This window comes from Phyllobates terribilis, unplaced genomic scaffold, assembly GCF_046119375.1.
Source record: "Phyllobates terribilis strain yellow unplaced genomic scaffold, ASM4611937v1 Scaffold_1__5_contigs__length_1240528914, whole genome shotgun sequence".
Lineage (NCBI taxonomy): Eukaryota > Metazoa > Chordata > Amphibia > Anura > Dendrobatidae > Phyllobates > Phyllobates terribilis.
In genome coordinates, this window is record NW_027362761.1 from 625,052,336 (window position 1) to 625,070,892 (window position 18,557).

The 18,557-nt window shown below is 44.9% G+C and overlaps 1 protein-coding gene across 6 annotated transcripts in view; it reads right to left on the reverse strand.

Moving 5' to 3' along the window:
• Positions 1-17,653: 17,653 nt before the first annotated feature.
• Positions 17,654-18,557, reverse strand: part of LOC141169838 (killer cell lectin-like receptor subfamily G member 1) — a 240,318-nt gene continuing 239,414 nt past the window's right edge. For 3 of the 6 annotated variants that reach the window (XM_073655127.1, XM_073655126.1, XM_073655128.1), the window contains one exon: positions 17,657-17,969. In XM_073655127.1, the coding sequence (XP_073511228.1) occupies positions 17,858-17,969 (112 nt within the window). In that variant the 3' untranslated portion in view covers positions 17,657-17,857. Of the gene's footprint in view, positions 17,970-18,557 lie in introns of all 6 variants that reach the window. The other 3 variants (XM_073655129.1, XM_073655125.1, XM_073655124.1) reach the window with 3 other exon arrangements.

Sequence of the window (18,557 nt, forward strand, 5' to 3'; positions counted from 1 at the left end):
TCTTCACGCCCCTGGCTCTGGACATTCTCTGCCTATGTAAGCTACACTCACTGTGTTATCATTAATCTGTTGACTTTGGAATTTAACCCTTGCCTCACTCCACCTGGTAAGAACTGTGTTTCTGAACTGTGTTGTTGTTTAACCCTTCGTTCACTCCCTCCGGTGAGGGCTGCTGGAACTATTTACTGGAATATTACTTAAATGTGAACTTGTTTCTGGACTTCCTTGAATCTACGCCTCATCTAGGATTAACTTGTGAACTTGTTCTTGGACTTCCCTGTGGCCACGTCACCAGTCTGTTAGACTTTCCTTTTGATCACATTTGTGTGAGGACTCCGTCGTAAGAACATTGCAGACTTGCTATATAGGTTCCAAAGACTTAATATCGCTGAACTTATTTCCTTGTATGTCACTACGGGTTATCTGTATATTGTTTTTGGGTGTTATTGCTGTTGCACAAATACATTATTTGCATTAAAGAAACCCGTCTCTGCTTGTTCATTGCCCCACGCTATCAGAATCCTCGAGTTCCTACAATAGTATTACAGGAGAGGTTGACCACAACGCACAGGTGTTTGGTCAGGCTCTCCAAGATCTACGTACTAAGTTAGAAGTCCGGGAGGCCTTACCTACTGAGCCTACATCATCCACTAGTATGCCCAAAATGCCTCCATTCCGGTTTAATGGTGACCGAAGTCAATTCCGTGGGTTTGTTAACCAATGTATATTATTCTTTGATGTACATGCCTCCTATTACCGGTCTGATAGATCTAAGGTTCTATGTATTATCATGTTGTTGACCTCACGGGCACTGGCTTGGGCAAATCCTATGGTTGAAAGTCATGATACCCGTCTAAATAATTTGGATGATTTTCTGACAGCCATGGCACAAATGTTCGGCGATCCCAACCGCCGTGCTACCGCTGAATCTGCCTTGTTTTCCTTACGCCAGGGGAAACGTTCAGTCATAGAATATGTTACTGAATTTAAAAGGTTAGTGGTGGACACCAACTGGGATAACAATGCTTTATTGCCAATCTTTAGAAAGGGATTGTCCAGTGCAATCAAGGATGAGCTAGCTCGTTCAGAGTCTCCACAGGAGTTTGAGTTGTTTTTACAACACTGTGTACGTATTGATATCCGTCTAACTGAACGCAGACAAGAAAAATGGGCAGCTGTAAATCGCATCACTAATTTCTCTCTTCCGTCTAGGGAAATCACAGGCAAAAACTTGCGGGAGGCCGAGGAGGTGCCTATGCAGGTGGACTCGCTACAAAAACGTGAGAGTAATAAACGCCGCGAATACCGTCTCCGTGAGCGCTTATGTTTTTATTGTGGCCAATCAGACCATTTCCTTATCAATTGTCCTAAATGTCCCAGGCGACCCAACAAGGTGTTGGCGGTAGTAAGGGATTATGATAACACTGACGCTGAGTCAGAAGTTTCGGAGACCAGTCTACATCTAGATGCTGTTTTTCCCCCTATATTGATGCCAACTTCCCCTAAAGACCAAGGGGAGAAATATTCACATTGTTCTCTTCCTATTCAGATTCAGTGGGAGGGACAGTGGATATCAAGTTCTGCCATGATAGACTCTGGAGCAGGTGGGAATTTCATGGATTCTTCTTTTGTCAGGGAACATGGTATAAAGACGCAACTAAGAGCTTCACCAGTCACTATGGAAACGGTGGATGGTTCCCCATTAGTTTCTGGACCAGTAGATCGGGAGACAGTGCTTCTGGAGTGTAAGATGGAACCAGACCATCAAGAAACACTTTCATTCATGTTAATATCTTCTCCTCATTTTCCTGTAATTTTAGGAATTCCCTGGTTACGGTCTCAAAATCCAAACATCAATTGGGAAACCAAGGAGATATCCTTCCTCCCGAAGTGTAGTCCTACCATCAGTCCAACGGTAGCGGTTCCAGTCACCCAGAATTTGGAAGAGGCAATACAGGTACCCACTCTCCCTCTGGTTTACCAGGAATTCTCGGACGTTTGTGACAAGAGGAAGGCAGATCAACTTCCCCCACATAGACCGTATGATTGCCCCATAGAATTGCTTCCTGGGGCAGCGATTCCTTTCGGCCATGTTTACCCGCTGGCGGCTCCGGAATTAAAATCATTACGAGAATATATAGATGAGAATTTAGCCAAGGGGTTTATCCGACCATCTTCTTCACCAGCGGGAGCCCCTATATTCTTTGTAAAGAAGAAGGATGGGACTCTAAGACCCTGCATTGACTACCGGGAGTTAAATAAGGTAACCATTCGTAACAGGTACCCGTTGCCGCTAATTCCGGAATTGTTGGAAAGAGTTCGCCAGGCCAAAGTATTTACCAAATTAGATCTTCGCGGGGCATATAATCTACTTCGTATACATCCCGGAGACGAATGGAAGACAGCTTTTAGATGCCGGTATGGACATTATGAATATTTGGTGATGCCATTCGGACTCTGTAACGCTCCTGCTGCTTTTCAATATTTAGCCAACAATATTTTCAGGGATTTATTGGACCAATATGTGGTAATTTACCTGGATGACATTTTGATCTTCTCTGATTCCTTACAGGAACATCGGGAACATGTTAAGACCGTGCTTAGACGTCTGAGAGATAATCATTTGTACATCAAACTCGAAAAGTGTGAATTTCATTGCTCTGAAATCCAATTTTTAGGCTATATTATTTCTCCTCAGGGATTGAATATGGAGTCTAGCAAGATCCAGGCAATCTTAGACTGGCCGGTACCTGGAAACATTAAAGAGGTACAACGATTCATTGGTTTCGCTAACTTTTATAGACGTTTCATCCGAAATTTCTCAGAAGTTGTCCGTCCCATCACTCTCCTCACCAAGAAGGGGAAGAAGTTTGTATGGTCTTCGCAAGCTCAGGGAGCCTTTGATCGCCTCAAGGTTTGTTTTACCACGGTTCCGTTATTGATGCATCCGGATCCTGCACTGCCTTTCATCGTGGAGGTGGACGCTTCTGACTGTGCATTGGGAGCTATCCTCTCACAACGTACCGGAGACAAAGGTTTGCTGCACCCGTGTGCCTTCTTTTCTCGTAGATTATCTTCTGCTGAACTGAACTATGATATTGCAGATAAGGAACTTTTGGCAATTATTTCCGCCTTTAAGGAATGGAGACACCATTTGCAGGGAGCAACTCAACAGGTAGTAGTACTCACGGATCATCGTAATTTGGAATTCCTTAAGTCTGCCAGGTGTCTTTCTCCTCGACAAGCTAGGTGGAGTTTGTTCTTGAACCAGTTTAATTTTATTTCGTACCGCCCAGGTTTACGTAATGGGAAAGCTGACGCATTATCCCGAATCCATACGGTGGACTCCGTGCCTGGGACCCCGTCTAAGACCATCTTGTCTGATGCCAATTTCGTAGGAGTGCTCCAGGACCGGGACTTGTGGCAGGAGATCAAGCTGGCCTATGACGGTGACGTATTTCTTGCTGCTCCACCTGACAACGTGAATCTTGTCCTTCGGAATGGTGTGTGGCTTAGAGATCGATGTATTTATGTCCCAGAGGCTGTGAGACTTCGAATTTTCAAATTGGTCCATGACTCTGTATTGGCTGGTCATAGGGGGGTACAGAAGACGCAGGAATTTTTAAGTCGTTTTTTTTGGTGGCCTACCTGTTTGAAAGATGTGAATGACTATGTCCGCTCTTGTGAGGTTTGTGCCCGGTACAAAGTTCCTCGCGTGTCACCTACTGGTCTTCTTAAACCGCTACCTGTACCGTCTCGCCCTTGGGGGTCTATTTCGATGGACTTTATTGTGGAGTTACCCACCTCTGGCGGTAAAAATACTATTTTGGTGGTAGTAGATCGTTTAACGAAGGCTGCTCATTTCATTCCGTGTACCGGTCTTCCCTCAGCTACAGAGACAGTGGATCTGGTTATCCAGAACGTTTTCCGGCTGCATAGGGTACCAGATGAGATCATTTCTGACCGGGGAATACAATTTACCTCTAGATTCTGGAAAGGATTTTGTTCTGCGCTCCACATTAATGTTTGCTTGTCTTCTGCATACCATCCTCAGACCAACGGACAGACCGAACGGACAAATCAAACCTTGGAGCAATATCTACGCTGTTACGTCAGTCATTTGCAGGACGATTGGCTGAAGCTACTTCCTTTAGCGGAATTTTCATACAACAACTCTCAGAGCAGTTCTACGAAGGTAACGCCTTTTTTTGCCAATCTGGGATATCATCCAAATATTTTGCCTAGGTCTCCGGTTGCTATTTCGGTACCGGCGGTTGAAGATAGAGTGGCGGTGTTGCAACGTAATCTGGAAGTTTTGAAGGACACCCTGACCGTAGCACAGGAGCGTTACAAGAAGTCGGCCGATAGGTTCCGGAAACCGGCACCTATGTATAAGGTAGGAGACGCGGTTTGGTTGTCTACCAAGAATCTAAGATTGGGTGTTCCTTCGCAGAAACTGGGACAGAAATTCATCGGTCCATTCAAGATCACTGGGATTGTGAGCTCTGTTGCCTGTCGGCTGAAGCTACCACGGACTTTAAAGGTACACCCAGTATTTCATGTTTCTTTATTAAAACCGGTCTCTCCTAACACTTTTCAGGGACGTATCGTATCTCCTCCTCCACCAGTGTTGAGTTGATGGTGAAGAGCAATTTATGGTACAGGATATTGTTGATTCGAGACTTCATAGGAACCGGCTTCAGTATCTAGTCAGATGGCAAGGTTACTCTCCCGAAAACAATTCTTGGGAACCAGTAAGTAACATCAATGCTCCCCTGAAGGTCGCTCAGTTTCATCAGAGATACCCGGACAAGCCTGGTCCTGGACCGTCCGGAGGCCGTCTTTAGGGGGGGAGTAATGTCAGTATTCCGGGTTTTCTAGGTAACCTTGTGAATGATTTTGCCCTTTGTTAAGATGGAGTTTGCTGTTCTTGTATGCCCTACTTCCTGTTCGTTTGTTTAAAACCCGGCTCAGGTGCTGGCTTCCTTGCTGGAGTATTCTGCTTCTGCTTCCCTTCAGTCCAGCTGCCTTGTCCTACTATTATCTCCCAGATCTCGTGTGTGTTTACCAGGTTAATCTTCACGCCCCTGGCTCTGGACATTCTCTGCCTATGTAAGCTACACTCACTGTGTTATCATTAATCTGTTGACTTTGGAATTTAACCCTTGCCTCACTCCACCCGGTAAGAACTGTTTCTGAACTGTGTTGTTGTTTAACCCTTCGTTCACTCCCTCCGGGGAGGGCTGCTGGAACTATTTACTGGAATATTACTTAAATGTGAACTTGTTTCTTCCCTGAATCTACGCCTCATCTAGGATTAACTTGTGAACTTGTTCTTGGACTTCCCTGTGGCCACGTCACCAGTCTGTTAGACTTTCCTTTTGATCACATTTGTGTGAGGACTCCGTCGTAAGAACATTGCAGACTTGCTATATAGGTTCCAAAGACTTAATATCGCTGGACTTATTTCCTTGTATGTCACTACGGGTTATCTGTATATTGTTTTTGGGTGTTATTGCTGTTGCACAAATACATTATTTGCATTAAAGAAACCCGTCTCTGCTTGTTCATTGCCCCACGCTATCAGAATCCTCGAGTTCCTACAATAGTATTACACTACCCTATATCTCCTCCCCAAAATCCACAAGGATCCTGTCAACCCTCCCGGACGCCCAATAATCTCTGGTTTAGAGGGGTTTGTTCTCCAGTATGTAAATTTATAGATTTCTACCTAAAACCATTGGTCGAGACATTGCCGTTGTACATCCAGGATACGACGGACATGTTAAGGAGTGTTGACGGGATCTTTGTGGAGTCCGATACTTTACTTGTAACAGCGAACGTCGAATCGCTTTATACCTGCTTTCGACATGAGGATGGGATTGAGGCGGTCCGCTTCTTCCTGGGGAATAGCAACCGGGATGGCGTGACCTGTGAGCTAATACTTGAGCTGCTCTACTTCGTCCTTACACATAATTTTTTTGTTTTTAAAAAGTCTTTTTATTTACAGATGTGCGGCACTGCTATGGGCGCGGCCTGTGCGCCCTCGTACGCCAATCTCTTCCTAAGTCACTGGGATAGAGCCCTGTTTGGCAGTGAGGGATCACAGGCTATGGAGCCCATACAGTGCTGGTACCAATATATTGACGATTTATTTTTCCTTTTGAAAGGGACGGTGGAGCAGCTTGAGCAGTTCATGGATGGTTTAACCCCTTTACAACCCAAGGTGGTTTGCACGTTAATGACCAGGCCAATTTTTACAATTCTGACCACTGTCACTTTATGAGATAAAATGAAAAAGTGGGAAAAAAAATACTTTTTCATTTTTACAAATCAATTTGTGAAGCACCTAGGGGTTCCAAGTTCTCACTATGCATCTAGATAGGTGCCTTGGTTTCTAAAATGGGGTCACTTGTGGGGGAGCTCCACTGTTTAGACACATCAGGGGCTCTCCAAACGCAACATGGTGTCCGCTAACAATTTGAGCCGATTTTCCATTCAATTTGTTAGCGGACACCATGTCTCGTTTGGCCTGGGACTTTTTAGGACGGCGCGCTTGGCCCCTTTAAGAGGGAGGGAGCATGCGCACGTGTGCCCTAAGCACAGTGCCCGGGAAGGTGCGTGCACGAGCAGCAGCAGCAGGGAGGCCGGGAGACGCCGGACCAGGAGCGTGGCGGTAAGGAGGACGGTGTCTCTGCCTAGCAGGGGGCAGAGACGCTGATGCTGTAGGTTATAATAGATCCTGAGTACACCCTAGTGGTATATTTTGTTGGTGTTTGTACTCTTACTTCATGAGCACAAAGGACCGAGCTCTTTCTGGGTCTATCATTCGCAGCCTGTTCCACTGATTTACTACCCTATACTCTGTAGTACCTCCCATTGCTATGTGGCATTTGTTTACCCTCCGGTGTGCATTTCCACCCTCTATGTTCTTGTTTTTAATATGATGTTTTATCTATGCAATCAATAAAGTATATATTTTTTAAAGAAACAGACCTTTTTTTTTCCTCCTGTCCCTATTGCGACAGCTCACTGTACACATATTGCAGATAAGAGAGGTAATATTGTAGTAAATAGAATAGATTTGAATCAGCTCAGAAAAGATTTCTTTTTTACGTGGCAGCACCAATGTTCTGGGACATGTGCTTGTGTAAGGCCAGGACGGCACACCGGGAGAAATAGTGGCATCAGGGAACCGAGTAGCAAGGGACGGCCACCATCATGAGGTTGCAGAAAGCTTCCGTCTTTACAATCCTAAACATCAATATTTCCAGTGCAAGCAGTTGAGAAATGTGGCAGTTTAGTGTTGCAGACTGTGGGTGGTTGGCTGCGTATTTGTGCTTATGTTCCAAGGACTGGGGTAGGGACAACTGAACACTGTGCTGGGACAATTGGTTTCTGATGGTGGTTGCAAGACATAGACAAACTGGAGCAAGTTCAGAGAAGAGCGACCAGAATGGTGACTGGTCTGCAAACCATGTCCTATGAGGAACGGTTGCAGGATTTGGGAATGTTTAGCTTGCAAAAAAGAAGACTGAGAGGAGACTTAATAGCTGTCTACAAATATGTCAAGGGCTGTCACATTGTAGAAGGATCATCTTTATTCTCATTTGCACAAGGAAAGACTTGAAGCAATGGGATGAAACTAAATGGGAGAAGACACAGATTAGATATTAGAAAAAACTTTTTGACAGTTAGGGCGATTAATGAGTGGAACAGGCTGCCACGAGAGGTGGTGAGTTCCCCTTCAATGGACGTCTTCAAACAGAGGCTGGACAGACATCTGTCTGAGATGATCTAGTGAATCCTGCTTTGAGCAGGGGGTTGGACCAGATGACCCAGGAGGTCCCTTCCAACTCTACCATTCTATGATTCTATGAAGTGTGCAACGACAGGTGCAGGGTAGGAGGCATCTTCACCTGCGTCATGGACAGGGGATTACACGCCGAACAGGGGAAGAAGCAGTGATTGCACCCGCAAACATTGTTTCTGGACAATGGCGTTTGGTCCAACTAGTTGGGTGCTTTGCTGTCATGTGCCTGAAGTTGCTGGTAGAGGTCAGGCTGGTAGTTTTGCTGCCCCTGGTGCAAATGGCCTTTTTTGGATTAACTGGACAGTCTTTAAAAAAGAGCAAGACTTGGGAAGACCTAGAATTTGGACTGGCAACTTCCCTCATGTTGGTGCTCTGGGGAACAGTTGCCCACCTTGTGTCTGTTGCCACCCCACTGCTTGTTCCTGCCTGTTGTGGTGCTACGCCTCCCTCCCCGTGTGTGCTGCTGTCCTCGCTCTGCATGTCACCTTCCCAGGTTGGATCAGTGACTTCATCGTCCACCACCTCGTCTTCCATGTACGCACCCTGGTCCTCCTCCTTGCTGGCAATTGTGTCTCATCATCATCCAGCTCTTGAGATAGTAATTGCACTTTCCCACCTTCGCCTTTGTGTGACCGTGGCTGCTCAAATATTTGGGCATCGCTATATGTGATCTCCTCATGTTCTGCTTGAGGCGGACTGAACGAGAGGTCCGAATCTATAAATGGAAATATGAACAGCTCTTCGGAGTGTCCAAGTGTGGGATCAATTATCTCTGGGTGCCCGGCATGGTGGGAGGAAGGAGGATCAGGGTGAGGAATAGACTCACGGCTACTGAGACTGGACCGTGTGGAAGACAGGGTGGTGCTGGCAAACTGACTGGAAGCTTTATCTGCTATCCAACCAACAACCTTTTCACACTGAAAGCCCAAACAGGAGTCTAATGGGTATTTAAAATTAATCAAGCAGGTAAGCAAATAACATAAGAAAAAATATAAAGAGATACCCAAGACTCGTTGGAGATCTATTCAAAATATAATCTTTATTCGTGGTAATATATAATTCTAGATAAAGACATTATGTGAAGAGGTATAGGGAGAAGAGCAGCTAAAACAATAGGGGATACAGGGTGTATAAACCCAAAATAGAGCGACCGCGGCTGAAGCCCCAAATAGGTGTAAATATCACATAAATAAAGATGGCATATAGATGAAATATGTCAGAAATAACTAGATTATTTATGCTGAAGTGAGTTCCATAAGTGGTTGGATCAGAATAAGAACAACCACTGAAGGCACAATACCATGCTGGCTCAGGGTAAGTATACAGGTCTAAGGTGTCTCAATCTATCAGGGTAGAGATGAGAGGCCAAGGGCTGATATATATGAACAGCCTAACATTAGTATAGTCATTAAACAGTATGCTGGCCAGTGCCATGTAAATAGTTACCTTGAGTCATGGTGAAGATCAGGGGCTCGTTATGCGCGGTCTGCAAAACGCCTCGACGCACGTTTCGCCTCAGCTTCGTCAGGAGGCGTGGTTAGAGTAAGAGGTGGGTCCTATTTATGTAAATGCGATGTGTGTGACTACCAATTGGCGCGCTATCCCTCGCGATGCCACGCCCCCGGCGATGACGCGTACCGGCGTGCAGCCCGCGGGATGAGGAGGAGGAACAACGTCATCCCCCCCATCACCAAGGCAACTACGCACAGGCCCCGACGCCGCCGGAGCGCTGCAGCGCGCGAGAGAGAGCACGTCCACAGGTAAACAGACAGAAGGGACTGAGTACAAGTGTAGCACCCTGAGGATTCGGCTGCTACAGGGGTATTGCACCTCAACCCAGAGGTGTGATATTCCACTCCCGGGCAAGGATGGAGAGAGGAACTGAGCTCGGTAGGCTGCATGCACTACATACATCCCATTTCCGAGGAACAGGCCGACGGTACTCCCACTTAGAAATGTGCAGGTACGACCGAGTCTGTTCCTGGCTGGAGTGGGAGGGGGGTGGTACATCCCAAGTAGTGTAGGGGCAGATAGGGGGAGCAGCCTGGGTAAAGATAGGAGCTCATTGGGTGCTGGTCACCTGAGCTCACACATAGAGGGTGTATATAAGGTGGGCACCAACTAAGATCAGGGTCAGATGCAGAGAACAAGTCAGCAAGCAGAGGAGAAGAGAGACCCAGAGTGAGAGAGGAGAAGAGAGACCCAGAGGGGGAAACAGAAAAGAGGACTCCAAGAACCCAACTTAAATCCCCGGGTGAAGAGTCGGCACAGGGTACCGGATCCCAAACTGGCGGGGGCAGAAAACACACCCTAGCCAGAGACCGGAGGCCGTGGGCAGCATCTGCCACGGCCACCCATCACATCCACCCCGAAGGCACACCACGTGGAGGGTCAGGGAACCCAAGGCCAAGGGTGTCCCAACAGAAGGCCCGAGGGAGCTGGACCTAGGTGGATCACTGGTGGGGACGGCCAGAGAACGGGACAGAAGGAGAGCTCAGGGCCACGCTCCGGACTTGTTTGGGGGTTGGCTGGATCCAGGACCTGGTGGACGCAGCACGGCTCGGGTGGTCACTCGAAGCTGGAGTGACCAGTACAACATCTGCAGTAAGTAAACACCCTTAACTGCACAACCCGACTCTGTCTTCATTGCCGTCTGCACTGCACCACCACAACCCCCATCCTCTGCACCTGTCCCCCCTGAGGCTATACCCCTCCCGTTGGGGGTTATCCCACCAAGCTGCGCACCCACCATCAGCCTCAGCGGACCCTGCTGCAGCGGCGGCCACAGTGACCGCATCACAATGGGTGGCGTAGTCGACACAAAAGAACTCTTAATAACATCAGTAAGGACTGCCACATAACACTGAGTTTGACGCCCTGGGCACGGGCCGGGTCACAGCCGCTCGGAGACTACAACCCCCCATCTGATCCGGTGCTGGGTATTCCCCTCAAAAAGGAATATGTCCCAGGGGGCGCGTCACAAGCACTAGTGCTTGATACTAACTAATGGCGTCATTGTAGCCAGGGGGTGGCCAATCCCCTGACATCAATGAGGACAAGTAGGAGAACGGGGAGAAATAATAGCAACCTGCCTGAATCAGTAATAGAGAAAAGTATAAGACCAATATCCGGAAACTCATACCGAATACCAGGAGGTCCTGAATGGTGGTCAGGATTAGTAGTCCCCCCAAATGCTAAAGACAATATATCAAGATAAATATACATAATAAATGATAAATCAATAGTCAAATAGATGGCTTAGTACATATACATAAATAAATATGCTACAAATAGAAAGAAGTCATGGTAAGATTAGACAGGATTAGTAATCTCCCAAGTGTTATACACAATATGGCAAAGGTAGATATACATGATGAATAATAAATCAATTAAAAGAGTCAATACACTAGATATAAATACAGTAGTTATATAGATGGCTCGGTACATGTACAAAAGTAGATGGACTACAAGTAGAAAAAGATCTTGATAGGAGGCCATCTAGAGGGATCGTTCAAGAAATATATGATGTATAGTCCATTATTTAGTAGAACGTCAGAGCTTCATGTCTGGGTGGGCAAAACCGATAAAGAAGTAGTCAATAAATGACGAAGCACTAGAAATGTCAAAGAATATAAAATCAATAGTGGATGGATAGAGCACAACATATGAGGAGGAAAAAACAACATAATAGGAACCCATCATTAAAAATAGCGCAATAAAAGAATATTTACAGAAAAGACTTGAAGCTAACAGACTCATTCAGGCCAGAGGGCATGACCGTGTCCAATGTGATAATCCAACGTGTCTCTTTTTGGAGCAATTTTTGTTTAATATTACCTCCCCTAATGCCCATATAAACTCTATCGATGCCTCGAGCTGAAAGGCCCTTAGGGTTACAGCTGTGGGCATCGAAAAAGTGCCTGGGAATAGATTTGAGTTGTTGGGGGTCTGAGCAGGAGGCGGCATTTTTTATATCTCTAATATGTTCCTGAATGCGGATTTTGAGGGGTCTAGTGGTCATTCCTATTTAAACTAGATCACACGGACATCGAATATGATAGACGACCGCTTCCGTTTCGCATGTAATGTGATGTACAATTTTAAAGTTTTTATTCCTACCGGAATCTAAAAATTCACCAGTTTTGGTGATGTATTTACAGATTGAACATCTGCCGCAGGCGAAACAGCCCCAAGGTGGGCCCTTACTGCCAGGAAAAAATTGTTTTTTTGGAGGGACATAATGACTTCTGGAGACGATATCTCCAAGGGTCTTAGCTCTCCGCCATGTTATAAGTGGTTGTTTAGTGAGCTGACCGCGTAAGTCACGGTCCGTAAGTAGAATTGGCCAGTGTTTAGAGAAAATCTTTTTAATATTGATCCAGTTTGCGTTAAATGTAGTGATAAATCTAGGTAATATATCGGTATTAGTTTTCTTTTTAACATTAGACAGTAGACTTTGTCTACTGATGGCTTTGGCTCGTAAAAAGCCGCGTTTAATGTCCTGCTTAGGATAGCCCCTATCCTGAAATCTACGGGATAGATCATATGCTTGATGGTGAAAGTTATTATCGTTAGAGCAGATACGTCGTGCCCGTAAAAATTGCCCTATAGGGATAGAGCTTTTTAGTTTAGGCGGATGTGAGGAAGAATGGTGTAGTAAAGCATTAGTGGAGGTCTCCTTCCTAAAGATGTCAGTCTCAATTCTATTATCTGCTGATTTAGTGATGAGTAGATCTAAAAAATCAACTGATGTCTGACTATATTTCCAAGTTAAGTGGATGTTACGAGTGTTTTTATTAAGGCTGTCAAGGAATATCTCCAATTGCGAGATGGGGCCCTGCCAGATGAACAGTATACCATCAATATATCTTGACCAGGACATGACGGCTTTTCTGACTATGACCAATCTCGATCCAGATCTTTTAGCATTTATTCTTTCACTTCTGGACTTCATTCTTAGACACAACTATTTCGTGTTTAAGGACCGCCCCTTCCTGCAGCTCCAGGGTACGGCAATGGGGGCGTCTTGTGCGCCCTCATATGCTAATTTGTTCCTGGGGCTGTGGGAGAGGGACACGGTCCTTAATACACGGGGCCATGAAGCCGTCATGTCCTGGTCAAGATATATTGATGATATACTGTTCATCTGGCAGGGCCCCATCTCGCAATTGGAGATATTCCTTGACAGCCTTAATAAAAACACTCGTAACATCCACTTAACTTGGAAATATAGTCAGACATCAGTTGATTTTTTAGATCTACTCATCACTAAATCAGCAGATAATAGAATTGAGACTGACATCTTTAGGAAGGAGACCTCCACTAATGCTTTACTACACCATTCTTCCTCACATCCGCCTAAACTAAAAAGCTCTATCCCTATAGGGCAATTTTTACGGGCACGACGTATCTGCTCTAACGATAATAACTTTCACCATCAAGCATATGATCTATCCCGTAGATTTCAGGATAGGGGCTATCCTAAGCAGGACATTAAACGCGGCTTTTTACGAGCCAAAGCCATCAGTAGACAAAGTCTACTGTCTAATGTTAAAAAGAAAACTAATACCGATATATAACCTAGATTTATCACTACATTTAACGCAAACTGGATCAATATTAAAAAGATTTTCTCTAAACACTGGCCAATTCTACTTACGGACCGTGACTTACGCGGTCAGCTCACTACACAACCACTTATAACATGGCGGAGAGCTAAGACCCTTGGAGATATCGTCTCCAGAAGTCATTATGTCCCTCCAAAAAAACAATTTTTTCCTGGCAGTAAGGGCCCACCTTGGGGCTGTTTCGCCTGCGGCAGATGTTCAATCTGTAAATACATCACCAAAACTGGTGAATTTTCAGATTCCGGTAGGAATAAAAACTTTAAAATTGTACATCACATTACATGCGAAACGGAAGCGGTCGTCTATCATATTCGATGTCCGTGTGATCTAGTTTACATAGGAATGACCACTAGACCCCTCAAAATCCGCATTCAGGAACATATTAGAGATATAAAAAATGCCGCCTCCTGCTCAGACCCCCAACAACTCAAATCTATTCCCAGGCACTTTTTCGATGCCCACAGCTGTAACCCTAAGGGCCTTTCAGCTCGAGGCATCGATAGAGTTTATATGGGCATTAGGGGAGGTAATATTAAACAAAAATTGCTCCAAAAAGAGACACGTTGGATTATCACATTGGACACGGTCATGCCCTCTGGCCTGAATGAGTCTGTTAGCTTCAAGTCTTTTCTGTAAATATTCTTTTATTGCGCTATTTTTAATGATGGGTTCCTATTATGTTGTTTTTTCCTCCTCATATGTTGTGCTCTATCCATCCACTATTGATTTTATATTCTTTGACATTTCTAGTGCTTCGTCATTTATTGACTACTTCTTCATCGGTTTTGCCCACCCAGACATGAAGCTCTGACGTTCTACTAAATAATGGACTATACATCATATATTTCTTGAACGATCCCTCTAGATGGCCTCCTATCAAGATCTTTTTCTACTTGTAGTCCATCTACTTTTGTACATGTACCGAGCCATCTATATAACTACTGTATTTATATCTAGTGTATTGACTCTTTTAATTGATTTATTATTCATCATGTATATCTACCTTTGCCATATTGTGTATAACACTTGGGAGATTACTAATCCTGTCTAATCTTACCATGACTTCTTTCTATTTGTAGCATATTTATTTATGTATATGTACTAAGCCATCTATTTGACTATTGATTTATCATTTATTATGTATATTTATCTTGATATATTGTCTTTAGCATTTGGGGGGACTACTAATCCTGACCACCATTCAGGACCTCCTGGTATTCGGTATGAGTTTCCGGATATTGGTCTTATACTTTTCTCTATTACTGATTCAGGCAGGTTGCTATTATTTCTCCCCGTTCTCCTACTTGTCCTCATTGATGTCAGGGGATTGGCCACCCCCTGGCTACAATGACGCCATTAGTTAGTATCAAGCACTAGTGCTTGTACTCAGTCCCTTCTGTCTGTTTACCTGTGGACGTGCTCTCTCTCGCGCGCTGCAGCGCTCCGGCGGCGTCGGGGCCTGTGCGTAGTTGCCTTGGTGATGGGGGGGATGACGTTGTTCCTCCTCCTCATCCCGCGGGCTGCACGCCGGTACGCGTCATCGCCGGGGGCGTGGCATCGCGAGGGATAGCGCGCCAATTGGTAGTCACACACATCGCATTTACATAAATAGGACCCACCTCTTACTCTAACCACGCCTCCTGACGAAGCTGAGGCGAAACGTGCGTCGAGGCGTTTTGCAGACCGCGCATAACGAGCCCCTGATCTTCACCATGACTCAAGGTAACTATTTACATGGCACTGGCCAGCATACTGTTTAATGACTATACTAATGTTAGGCTGTTCATATATATCAGCCCTTGGCCTCTCATCTCTACCCTGATAGATTGAGACACCTTAGACCTGTATACTTACCCTGAGCCAGCATGGTATTGTGCCTTCAGTGGTTGTTCTTATTCTGATCCAACCACTTATGGAACTCACTTCAGCATAAATAATCTAGTTATTTCTGACATATTTCATCTATATGCCATCTTTATTTATGTGATATTTACACCTATTTGGGGCTTCAGCCGCGGTCGCTCTATTTCGGGTTTATACACCCTGTATCCCCTATTGTTTTAGCTGCTCTTCTCCCTATACCTCTTCACATAATGTCTTTATCTAGAATTATATATTACCACGAATAAAGATTATATTTTGAATAGATCTCCAACGAGTCTTGGGTATCTCTTTATATTTTTTCTTATGTTATTTGCTTACCTGCTTGATTAATTTTAAATACCCATTAGACTCCTGTTTGGGCTTTTGGTTTAGCGATTTGGAGATGGCATTTCACCTTTGGTGATCTGTTTTTGTTTCGGTCATTAACCTTTTCACACTGGCCTGGCTTCAAGAGTGGTGTTCCGCGTCCCCCTAGAAAGTGGGGCAGGAAGCTAGGTCAACATGATGTGGGTGTTTGTTGTGCTCCCGCAGCAGGCAGTTTCACTCTGCCTCTGAGCTCACCATCAGCATCACGTCTACTTCCAGGTCCCTTACCACACGTCTTTACTATTTTAAATTACATATGATATTTCCCTGCTGAAAAAAAGGATTGCAGGATTCTTATCGCAGTAAAATTTGTAAACCTCCGATGGAGCTGTTACACTGCAGTAGCAATATAGCGATGCTACTGGTCACCGGCCAAGTCTGGATTTATGTTTTCAACGCACAACTGATGCAGTTTAAATAGCATAAAACTGTGCAGTATTTGTATTGCAGCAAATTAGCACACCTCTGATGGACTATCTCCAGTGCTTGCACTAAATAGCGATGCTATTCCAATCAACCAAGTCTGACTCTATCCTTTCAACGCACAACTTGAGCAGTGTAAATGGGGTATAATATTTATTTTCACAACATTTGCAGGACTAAAAGCAAAAAGATTATTAGTAGCCTGAGAAGGGCTATTAGATATGAGTTACAGCAGCAGAAAGGACGTGCAATGAACCCTATCCTGTCCTACACTGTCCCTCCACAATCCCTCCCTACCTACTGCTATCAACAGTATTAATATTGATCAAAATGAGCCCTTACAAGGACTGTTCTTGCAGATAAAAGAAATAAAAATTGTGTGGAATCCCTACCTAAATTCTGGTAAATCTCTCCCTAGCTCAGCAGCACCTCTCCCTACACTGTCTGATCCCGGAGTGACTGTGACGAGCATGGCGGCGCCCGGTCTGATATAGACCTGATGACGCTGTGCGGCCAGCCAATCACTGCAATGCCACAACCAACATGGCTACGGCATTACAGTGCGTGGCAGGCAATCCCTGCATGTTCATTGCCTGTCTAAAGAGCGCCAAACATGCAGGGAGGGGACCCGAGCATCTGCCCGAGCTTCAAAAATTTACTCACCGAGTACCGAACATCTCGAGCCGTGTGATGCTTGAGCGAGTAACAAGTAGTGACGACCATGCTCACTCATCGGATGCAGATGGGATGAGATGTCCACTAATACTAATGCACTGCTGTAGCCCACCCAATAGATTCCAACCACATCCCGAGCGGCACAGCAATTGTATGATCCCCAAGTGTAAGAAGTGTAAACTCCGAGTGGCGTCAATGACTTTCAATAGGGAAAATACATTTAAGAATTAGACATAAGTAGTGAGTGCCATGGATATCTGCAGAAAACAATTGTCCTTTTGCCTTATATAATTATCACTATTGCTCCACCTCTATTCTCTCCGAAGACATCACACTTTCAAGATCTTATATTTCTTTTCTTTATTGTTTATAGAAAGTAAAAATTAAGCTGCCAATAAACCGAGAGATCAATGAGGATTCCTAGGTGTCTACTAAGGGGAATGAAGAGAGGACACCATGGAACCTATGGACCGTGTGTGCTCTGGTGTCTAGCGAGGAGGAGAGGACATGATGGAAGCTATGGACCGTGTGTGCTCTGGTGTATTGAGAGGTGAGGACATGATGGAAGCTATGGACCATGTGTGCTCTGGTGTATAGAGAGGAGAGGACATGATGGAAGCTATGGACCGTGTGTGCTCTGGTGTATAGAGAGGAGAGGACATGATGGAAGCTATGGACCGTGTGTGCTCTGGTGTCTAGCGAGGAGGAGAGGACATGATGGAAGCTATGGACCGTGTGTGCTCTGGTGTATAGAGAGGAGGAGAGGACATGATGGAAGCTATGGACCGTGTGTGCTCTGGTGTATAGAGAGGAGAGGACATGATGGAAGCTATGGACCGTGTGTGCTCTGGTGTATAGAGAGGAGGAGAGGACATGATGGAAGCTATGGACCGTGTGTGCTCTGGTGTATAGAGAGGACGAGAGGACATGATGGAAGCTATGGACCATGTGTGCTCTGGTGTATAAAGAGGAGGAGACATGATGGAAGCCATATATAATGCCCTTTGGTTTATCTTCATCCATGATGACAGTCTGGAGGTATGTACAGTAATTACATAATGTATTGACCTCATTGAGGCGGCTTCTTCTCACAGATCCAGTGCAGTTCCTGATGACAGTTGTGTAAGGCGAGGCGGCCATCACTGATCTTTACGCAGGTTCCTTGTCCTTTAGTGACAATTCTACAGAAGACAAGAGTCAGAGACATTTCGTCAGAGTAATGTGGACACAGAATAGTCAGAGTGTTAAATATTAATTATGGTTATTCATTTTTCATGTTCCTGACCATATGGCATTTTGGACTTAAATACACAGAAACATGTGGTCCTCAAGTGTATGATATAATGGGTAAATAGCTGAGACGTGCTACTACTGTAACCCAGATGGACACTCATGGATGAACCTTAATGGACAATGTCTTTATAACTACTTCAACTATTTTATGTTTTGCTGCAATTCTTCTTTTTATAAGATTTACCGTGACATGTTCATTAGAGTATCGCATCTGGTAAACAGTCCTGTATAAATAAATATATAAAATAAGTATATTTAACATTGAAGAGCTAGCCAGTCCTGATTTTTTGTGCTTTTACATGGATTCCTTCTCCTTTTACACAGGGAAGGAGAGTTGTGAAACACCTGTTGTCCAAGACTCAGAAATTTCCACTACATTTAATTACTTCACAAGGATCAGACAGAACTTACAGACAGTGAGGAATAACAGATATGCCATATGGATTGACAAGTACCAAAATTACTACAAGTAACAG